Source organism: Annulohypoxylon truncatum (genome assembly GCF_022578515.1).
Source record: "Annulohypoxylon truncatum strain CBS 140777 unplaced genomic scaffold F4807scaffold_56, whole genome shotgun sequence".
Lineage (NCBI taxonomy): Eukaryota > Fungi > Ascomycota > Sordariomycetes > Xylariales > Hypoxylaceae > Annulohypoxylon > Annulohypoxylon truncatum.
In genome coordinates, this window is record NW_025953842.1 from 87,193 (window position 1) to 96,604 (window position 9,412).

At 47.7% G+C, this 9,412-nt stretch overlaps 2 protein-coding genes across 2 annotated transcripts; both read right to left on the bottom strand.

Moving 5' to 3' along the window:
- Nucleotides 1–1,485: 1,485 nt before the first annotated feature.
- On the bottom strand, nt 1,486–4,627 carry F4807DRAFT_331002 (amidase signature enzyme). Its single transcript, XM_047995273.1, has 6 exons — nt 4,318–4,627; nt 3,873–4,263; nt 3,576–3,810; nt 3,049–3,495; nt 2,288–2,960; nt 1,486–2,108 (listed from the first exon to the last, which is right to left on the bottom strand). The coding sequence occupies exons 2-6, from the start codon at nt 3,890–3,892 to the stop codon at nt 1,753–1,755; spliced, it is 1,731 nt and encodes a 576-aa protein (XP_047849013.1). The 5' UTR covers nt 3,893–4,263; nt 4,318–4,627; the 3' UTR covers nt 1,486–1,752.
- An 8-nt stretch (nt 4,628–4,635) lies between these two features.
- Nucleotides 4,636–6,419, bottom strand: F4807DRAFT_446955 (uncharacterized protein). The gene is made up of 2 exons (XM_047999848.1): nt 5,498–6,419; nt 4,636–5,401 (listed from the first exon to the last, which is right to left on the bottom strand). The coding sequence occupies exons 1-2, from the start codon at nt 5,906–5,908 to the stop codon at nt 5,276–5,278; spliced, it is 537 nt and encodes a 178-aa protein (XP_047849014.1). The 5' UTR covers nt 5,909–6,419; the 3' UTR covers nt 4,636–5,275.
- Between the last annotated feature and the right edge of the window lie 2,993 nt (nt 6,420–9,412).

Here is a 9,412-nt window from a genome sequence, read left to right on the forward strand (position 1 = left end):
AGCACGTACGATGTCGAACGAGAGCGCTGTGAGCTCCGGACCGACTTTATAACACAGCGTCGTGTCTTCGGGACAGAGCGAAGTGGCAAGGTAAACGGGCGACCGCGGTCCTGGAAAATGCTTTCTGCTTACCGCCCTTTTCCCGTCTTCTCCGATTCCTCTCTTATCAGTCGGTAGTAGCACGACCCCATCACGAGTTGTCCTCCGCCAGCCCCGTATGTAGATGATGGATGGGTCACGCCCGTATGTCAACACCCATTCACTCTCCTGTCTTTCTACATCTATCTGATCTATTCAAATAGCTAATCTAACCCCCCACAATTCCCCTCCCTTGTGAATGCATACTTATCTCTCTAGGAACAGGGGAGACATACGAACAAGACTTCTACTCAAAAGGGAAGTGAGAGAAAAGGTGAGGGGAGGAAAAGGCATACCTCGGTAGTCTCTACGCCTAACCCCACCGCTGACAATTATCACTTACTGTTTCCGTAGGTAATTCAGACTGCCTCGGGGCGCTCGTGTAGGTCTTCAAATGCATATCAAGATACAATGAAACGTCGGCTGGCCTATCGTGGATTAGCGCCTATACGTGTAATAAGCTTGCTCTGATAGATTGAGGCATACCCGCAGACCGGGCGGGACAAGCCTAGGGGTTGAGCTGGCTTGCATATGATCGACGCCTGGAGAGTTTGCCCCGGACTTCTAACGAACCAAACATATCAGTAGAGGCTTACTACATAGCATGCGGTTCATCCGGTATGAATAGGTAGACAATCTATGCCCATCGCTGCGCATAGCCACCGATGTCATCTATTGATTTCTTCGTTAAACCGACATCTAACATGGAAATAGTTGAGGTGCCCGTTTCGGACATGGTGTCGTTGGGTCACCATCAATTGGGTAAAGACAACGACTTGACGACCAACATGGGCGCTCCCTTACCTATTCATACGTATCACTGCATTTGGAATGACGTCGTATCGTATAACTTTAGCGGATGCGAATTACTAACACCCAATCAGTCCTATAAGGTTTTCCATATTGAGCGTCTATCTGATGAACAAGGAACTCTTAGAGAGCTCGACTCTCTGGACCACTTCCGGAATTGAATCTCACTTTAGCAATTTTTAAAAATCCTACCTAGGAACAACTTGCACAGTTATAGATTACTAAACTTATAGAAAGACTAAGGGATACTAAGGTGGGCAATAAGGTGCTTTACAATCAAACGATTCAAGTGTGTTTCGAGTCTATTCTATGAGTAGGTGTTGATAGGTAGGTAGTCAGAATGTACTACAATAATCTCACACCTTGGAGAATGAGGAATATATACCTTATGATACCTATTCATCCACTATACAACAGCATAAACAACTGTTAATAGGAAGAGAGGTGACATGCACCCTGAATTATCTACCTACATAAATAATCCACGTGTGTTCATATTGTCAAAATGCAACGCATAGGTAATTACTTCAAATAATTGATTAAGTCGTATGAGTCTGGGCAATATTTCAATCTAGTCAAATATTAGGTCATTAAGCATGTAGAGAGGTAATAGGAATCCATGGATGAGTTATGTCATCCATTCTTATTCCTATTTGACTTATGTACATTAATTGGCGACATAACTTATTCGCTTAGAATGAGAATCTCGATGACAAACATGCGTAAACCTGCCTATGTTAAGTACCTACTTACCTGTAATCACTCTTTCATAACCACGCACCACACTCTTCCTCATTACCTTACTCATTCCTCATCTAGCCCTAGCCCACCAACCTCCCACGCGGCAGCGGCAAGGAAGACAGCCTGCTCGTCAAATCTCTTGCCCACGATCTGCATACCAACCGGTAACTTCGCCTTCCCATCTCCACCGCCGCCTTCAACGTGACCCCAGCCAACGGGTATAACCAAGCCCGGATGGCCCGTAATGTTAAACGGCATGGTGTTGAGCGTGTTCGAGAGGAGAAACTCCGCCTTCTTCGCGATACCCATGCCCGCTCCTGCGTGCTGTGGCCCGACCGTCGGCGTCGCGGGCATGATTAGCACGTCGAACTGCTGCAGTGCTTTGTCGTACGCGGCGCGTAGTTCTTGGACGTGACGTACTATACAATAATTATTAGATCTCTTATTTTTATTTTTTTATGTATATATTAATAAATGAAGAAGCTGATGAGATCTATAAATGTATAAGGGATCATGATTTTCAATGAGCTTAATCAGGAAGCTATCGCTCCGAAGACGAGTCAAAAAAGGGGAGATAGAAATTCTCAATGTTACATACCAGCCTTATCCCGTACGGTTTCTGGATACTTCGACCGGTCGGATAGGACCTCGCTGCTCAAAAGCAAAGCAATGACAAGCGGGTTCGACGCAGTCATCGTCTCATACCAGTTCTGATCAGGAGCAGCTGGGGCGGGGCCCGGGAATGGGAATGGGAGAGAAGACGCGGTGGAGGAACCCTGGCGGGATAACAGGATATCCGCCATGTAAGCGCGGGTTGAAGCCGTGAAGATGTGCGGCGCCGCGATATGCAGCGGAATAGAGACATCGGCGACGGAGGCGCCAAGGGCGGCGAAGCGCGATGAAGCCTTGCGGATGACGGATATGACCTCAGGACTGATGCCGGCGACGCTGAAAGCTTCTTTAAGCACTCCAACACGTATACCACGGCCCGCTGCTTGGGGTGTCCAGGTGCCGGCCGCGGCACGCGCAGCGATCTGTTCGTCAAGGATGGCATGGTATTGAGGTACATTAGCTCGAAGGGGGGTTTCAGGGGTCATACGGGGATCGAAGCCGTCGTAACCGGCGAGTACCGCAAGGAAGAGCGCGGTATCATGAACAGAGGATGCCATTGGACCAACATGGTCGAGTATGGGGAAGAGCGAGCTGATGCCCGTGAAAGGAACTAAACCATGTGTTGGCTTGAGGCCATAGATACCGCAGTACGCAGCAGGCTTTCGTCATGTCAGCGGGCGATACATTCAGTCGATGGGAGTTATTAGAATGGAAACTGGTTTGGCGATAGAAGAGGAGAATACGAACGACTCTGATGCTGCCGCCCTGGTCACTCCCAGTAGCGAAGTCTACCCCTTCACCTAAATCTTCGATAGGGAGACCTCTGGATTCGCGCCACTTCTTGACAACGTTGAGGGCGATAAGCGCCGCTGATCCGCTACTACTTCCACCTGCGGAGTAGCCCTTCAACCAAGGGTTGTCGACGGGTCCCGTGGCGCTGGTACAAGACATAGCCGACATGCAGTAATTCTCGCATGTCGAAATACCTGTGATTACCGCGCCGGCCTCAAGGATGCGAGATACGACGGGGGCATCGAGGGTCGGGATCGGGGCTGGCTTATCGTTGCATAGGTGGAAAGGCTGAGTACCGCCTGTAGTTGGAACGCCCGCGACAGCCGTGTTGTCCTTGATAGCGACTTTCTTACCAGCTAGTAAGCCTGCGCTATTTTGGAGCTCCGGACCCTTGATACACGTCTGAAATAAGAGCATGTGTTAGTGAATATGAAGTGGGATATCGTTTGAACTTAAGGGGGAGGATAAGGGGTAGCTAATACCCGATAGCTCCAAGCATTCAGAGGATTCTCAGAAGTAGATGGCAGAGTATACGTTCGAGAGGATTGAGCAGGAGTCCCGAGGTCTGGTGTAAGCCAGTCTGGCAAATGGTCGACGATATTCACGGATTCCTCCGCCGCGTGAACGATGTCGAGATATTCTAGCTCATCTTGAGGTTTCAGCTGAAATCCATGCGCCTCCGCGATTGCTCGCAAGGTGTCGACAGACGCGTGTTTCCTTGACAAGCGTTAATTGAAATCTTCTCAGAGTTCGCCTTCAGTTTCGTTGAATTTACTTACTTCGCTTGCTGGGAAGGCATCTCGTTATCTCGAAGATTCTTAAAGTGGAAGTTATGTATTGTATATTATAATATATTCGAATTTGAGTGAGAAAGTGAGAAGTTTCAAGGCGGGCGGCGTCTATCTTCTTTCGAGAGGTCAAACTTGGAGGCGGGAATTGGACTATTTATCATCTGGGCTGAAAGGCTGGAAGAGTTGAAGGCTTGACCTCGATCCTCCCGAAGCAGCATTTCCCGATACCATTAACGATACCCCGGGCTGTCCCGACTTGTGATTGGCCAAGACTATACGACCACCTCTATCCCCTGTGCCGCTCCGAAGCTCCGCTGACAGTGATTCAATAATTATCGGAACGCCGCAATTGCGGACCGCCGAAAACATGCGGTCGATACTAAATTCCACCAATATGAGACGAGTTTCTTCATGCTGGGGACATTTTCTCTACCCAAATTATCGCCATATGTAGTTGGCCTGGCAGCTTCTGCGTCATATTCTAATACCCACATGGAGTGCGGTGTAAAAGGAACTAATGATATCCATGGATAGCTGATTCTGCCTCTCCGGGAGAGTAATAGAGTCTACATTGAGCATATAAACTTATTCGGAAATCACCACAAATTTGTCATAGTTAGGCAGTAAGGTACCTAGGCGCTTTTCGAATCGTAGGGCTGGCTGTTGACCAGATTCAGGGGTAACCAAATTATATAGGTAGTTTTCTTTGAGCAAATCATACCACACAGCAGATGCAAGATGGAACAATGTAATGATTTGAATGTTGTTATTGATATTGATATCTTTGGGAAAGCTGCGTTTCCCCGTCATCATTGAGACCGCGTCTTCCCAGCGTATTCTGTAATTAATCGTCCTACGTTATCGGAAAAGTTCCCCCGAGATAATAAAGCAGAGATGGGTTGCCTAGCCAGGCCATTATGCTTCGCGTATCCCAGCCCCGGAGACACCCGAGAAGTCTCAGATACTGCACGTCCAATTTCGCCCGGCCCCGAAAATGCAGAAAAAAATTTAAGACGATCAAAACGCCTAGCCCAATGCAGATCTCTCCCAACCTTTGATGAAGGCTCGTCCGCGAACGGAAGGGAAAAGAGGATGCGGCCTATCTAAAAATGGTTGTCTAATGAAAATCCCGTTATATCTCTGCAAGGCTGTAAAAATTCCAGTTGTCCAGTTGTCCAGTGGGGTGCCAATGCGGTATATCTAATGCGTTCGTTTGTAAATGATGCTCGTGTTCCTTATATCGACGTGATGAATAATGCGCGCGAAAAAAATAATAATGACGATTCTACAGCCGCCGATGCGGTTATACAAATGCTGTATTGGGTATCTCGTAAAAGAAACAAAGGACTGCTCGGCAATCCTCGCGCTTCGGAATTTCATTCGTCGTTCGTTTAGTGCTTGCCATGCTCGTGACCCCCCGACGCGCCGGTCGGATTTGCGTTGTGGCGATGATGCTGGTTGTGGTGATGATGGTGATGATGATGATGCTGTTGCGAATGGGAATAGTGCTGTCGCACCTAATTTAGTTTAGTTAGCACGATATCCTTCTTGTGTTCTCATACGACCTAATTATAGGTCTACAGGTAGGTAATATGTTGGTTTGTAAAACTTACCCTTTGGCGACCTCGCTGCTCCTCCTCGGCAGGGAAGCTCACCGACTTTCTCTCTTCCTCGTACCACGCGCTTAGGCTTTTCCCTCCAAACATAAGGTCGTCATCGTCTATGACTATCGGTTCCAACCACACCTGTTTTTGGAACTCGATTTCTTGCGCGTTCGTATCGGGCAAATAGTAATGCAGAGCGTCGTCGGCCGGAGCATGTGAGGCCGTAGTAGTGGTAGTAACCATCTTGAGAGGTGAGGGTTTATGCGCCTGCGAGGTTGCAAGCTTATCTGATGATTTATTGTAGGAGGATTGATGCGGTGAACGCGGTTGCGAATGCGGAGATCTGTGGCTCTGTTGCGACACCGGTCTACTTCGTGATCTTCTGCTGTCGTCAGATACACACGAATTACGTCGCGACATGGGCGATGATGGTGATGCTGATGATTAAACACAATGTCGCGAGGGAGAGAGGAGATGCTCGCGACGCGTTCAAGTGACGTATACACAACAACTGAAGAAGGTATGTAGAATAAGGTAAGGCCGGTAAGGTTGGTGAGTTATTCTGAAGTGTCAGAAAATGGTGGCAGTTTCGATAGTCAGGGCTGCACCAGGCTGCCTTATGTGATTCCAAATCCCCCGCCGTTCCTAGAGCGGGATGTCTAAACTGTGACTCTGGGGTGAATAGGTGGGTAAAAAGGACAAGAATAGAATCGGGAGGAAGAGGCAGAGGGAGAGGTAATAATAAATATCGGCGATGAAGGGGCGCGGACTAGCACCAAGTACCTAGTCCAGGTCCAGGGTTTGTTGTAAGCCCTGCAACGCTCGGAGCCGTAATAAGGAGAATAATATTAACAAATTGTTGGGGGCTGGCTGGGAAGAAAAGGGAGAAAAAATGGAGAAAATGGAGAAAAACGGTTACCTTTAACGCGGGGATTTCCGGAATAGGAAATCCAAGACTGTCGAAACGGTCGAATATATTATTGCGCAAGACGGTTTCCAAACGGATATACTTTTCTTGGACTTTGTTGTCGAATTCTTTTACGTTGGTAGGATCGATGGTAATGGCACTATAATACATTTATTCGATGATGGAAATGATGGAAATTCTAGTCGGTTCTCAAGAAGTTGAAAACAAGTTCAAATAGAATTGAGAATCAAAACTTCTCATCTTCACTTACGCGACGATATTGTGGGATCCGCGGCTATTTATCAAGAAGAAAAAAAGGAGAAAAAAAACTCTTTACAAATCTTTCAACGACTAGGCCGACTAGGTTGACCGGGCTGATGGAAGAGAAACGATAGGACGACTACATAGTAAAATCTACTTCTGGATGACTTTCATCTGAGCTAATCCTCACTACTATATCCTGCTTTTTTCGTGTGGCGGAATTCTGGCCTCAAGTACCTCATTAGTTATGTCATGTTTCTTAATGGACAGATGGAATCATGGAAACTATTCAAGCTCCTTCACAAGATCTCACGCAGACATGATGAAATGGCTGATCCCAATGGCACCTTAGAACGAATTTAGCGCTCAAACGGTTTCGTGTTTTCGCCTTCGCAGCCTCGAGAACTTTTCGGGATTATCGAAGTATGACAATCCTTGCAAACTTCCATTTCCCCTAAGCAGGTAAGATATACCAGATCCCGAAGTCCGTTAAGGTAGCGTCTAAATACATGCACAATCACAAGTACCTAGGTCGATAACAATGAGAAGAAGGGAAAATAAACTGCTCGACTGCTCGATTGCTCGATCGATTATGACTACCTAATGCGGCCTCAACTCGGTCTATCTTACAGGCCCATCAGCCTATAACATGGGGATTACCTCTCCGACCGGTTAAGCAGGTTGGCTGGCCTGGCTGGCCTAGCTGGCCTACTTGTCAGATTTGCTGGTATACAACAAGGTCGCGGTTGGGGAAGCCAACAGATACACCGTAAGCACCGGTCGCGTCTGGACCGGCCGAGACGGTTCTTTCTGGGCAAGAGCTGCAAATCGAATCACCCATCGGCGAGCCGATCATCAGCGATCGACCCTGTCGAAGTACCTTTTTACGGGAATATTCTTGGTTACGTGCATCATTATTTGCTTAACTTTTGCCGTTCGTCAACTCCAACAAGACCATGCTTACAGGTAGATATACATTTTAAGCCTCGCCCAAGTCCCAGTCCCTACGTACTATATGTGGGTTGCATTCGACAGAACCCCGAAGTCTTCTTTAACCCAGGCTTCCTTCTGATTCGTTTAGGAAACTTGGGCAGCTTAATTCAAAGGTTGCCAATTTTCTCACATCCTTGCAATCGCAGACATGGCGACGTGTAATCAAATATGTTATTATTAGCTTGACCGACACTCTTACATGCCTGGCGGCTGAGTGATATCGATCAGAGTCGGGTTACGAAGACTGGAAGAGTAGGTACATAGCACCGCGTGTTGAGGGATACACGTCGACTATAACACGTTAAGCAGCTAGTTAATGGCTCGCTCTCGAGTTGCCAGGCAAGTTAGGCCGCCTGGCTGCCTGTGCAACTCCAACTAGGTAGGTATCTACCTGATCTCCTCCGGGGTACCGGGGTCGAAATAAGCAGACAGGCAGATATGTCGAAGGCCATCTCTCTCCGCTTCTGCTGATCGATACTATTGGCTTAGAAGCCATGTGCCGTTCGCTTATCGTTGTCCTCCTGCCAAATAAGATCAGCTTGATATCTCCCCTCGTTCCGTTCCGTATCGCGAACAGAGCCAGAGCTATTAAGACCTGCACTAGGGAGGCTGTGTAGGTAAAGATATGTAGAAGCATGAACAAATCTCGGTTCCTAAAAGCTCCGAGCACGCTCGGCTCGCCTTAATTACGAACTGTTATGTCTGTGTGGTGAGCCTGATGATAATTTAACGTATGTCCGTGCTGTCCGTCAGATCGACAGGGTTACAATTTGAGGGGAGGGGTTCATCAAGGCTGATCGAGCTCACCATCCCACATTAGCGGGCGATCCTTTGCACATGCCCGCCCGCGAAACACGAGAGTTCGCGAATGCGCATTGATCTATTAATTATCTCTCGGCGATTCGGTGGCTACTACATATATGTCTACCTAGACAGACGAACAGATAGGTAAACATCACCGTTCTTCTCGACGACCGCTGGTAGATACCTAGGTAGATAGATATCTCACAGGCACTAATCTAGATTACAAGCTCGTCGATTGGCGACCACGTATGTACAGCGCATCAGAGGTGATGTGTACATACCTGTGGAATATGTAGGTACCTAGGCACTCCGCGTTCCATGTGTTCTCGCGTAATAAGTGAAGCGGCAAAGCATTGCTAGCCTACCTAGTAGGTACCTTACCTACCGACGTAGTAAACTTCGGGTTACTAATCTGGTCTAGACGGAGAACTCGACAGGCACAGCCTTCCTTGTCCTTCTGCGGTGCTAGAGAAGACTCACCGTAAAGTTATAATATTTCACGGTGGGAGTTGACGGGATATTTCGTCAAGTGTTGCAAGAAATATGACCGACATCTAATAAGTCAAGTCCAGTGATGCCAGTAATATACCGTGATATGCCATGGATGCGGGATAGTAGGGTCAACTGATCGACCGCTAGCTTGTTAGTACCCGGGTTGAGGCTGTCTTAAGACCAGATCTTGTGCCACACCACTGCCCTCGACGTATATCATGTGCTCGACTAACGGTTGGTCGCTTTAGGAATTATCAGCTTCGAGTGTAACTGAACCGTTTCTTTGAAGTTTGTGCCGGAGCAACGCGGGATGAAGGAAAAAACGGATTTGAATAGTCTCGGGAATCTGTAATTCTGCGATTTTCTTTTCCCCATAGCAAATAATTCTATTCAACACGTCTTCATACGCCCCCATACGGCTACGTAGTGTACAGGGCTGACTTTAGGATTCATTTCGTCATTGCGGG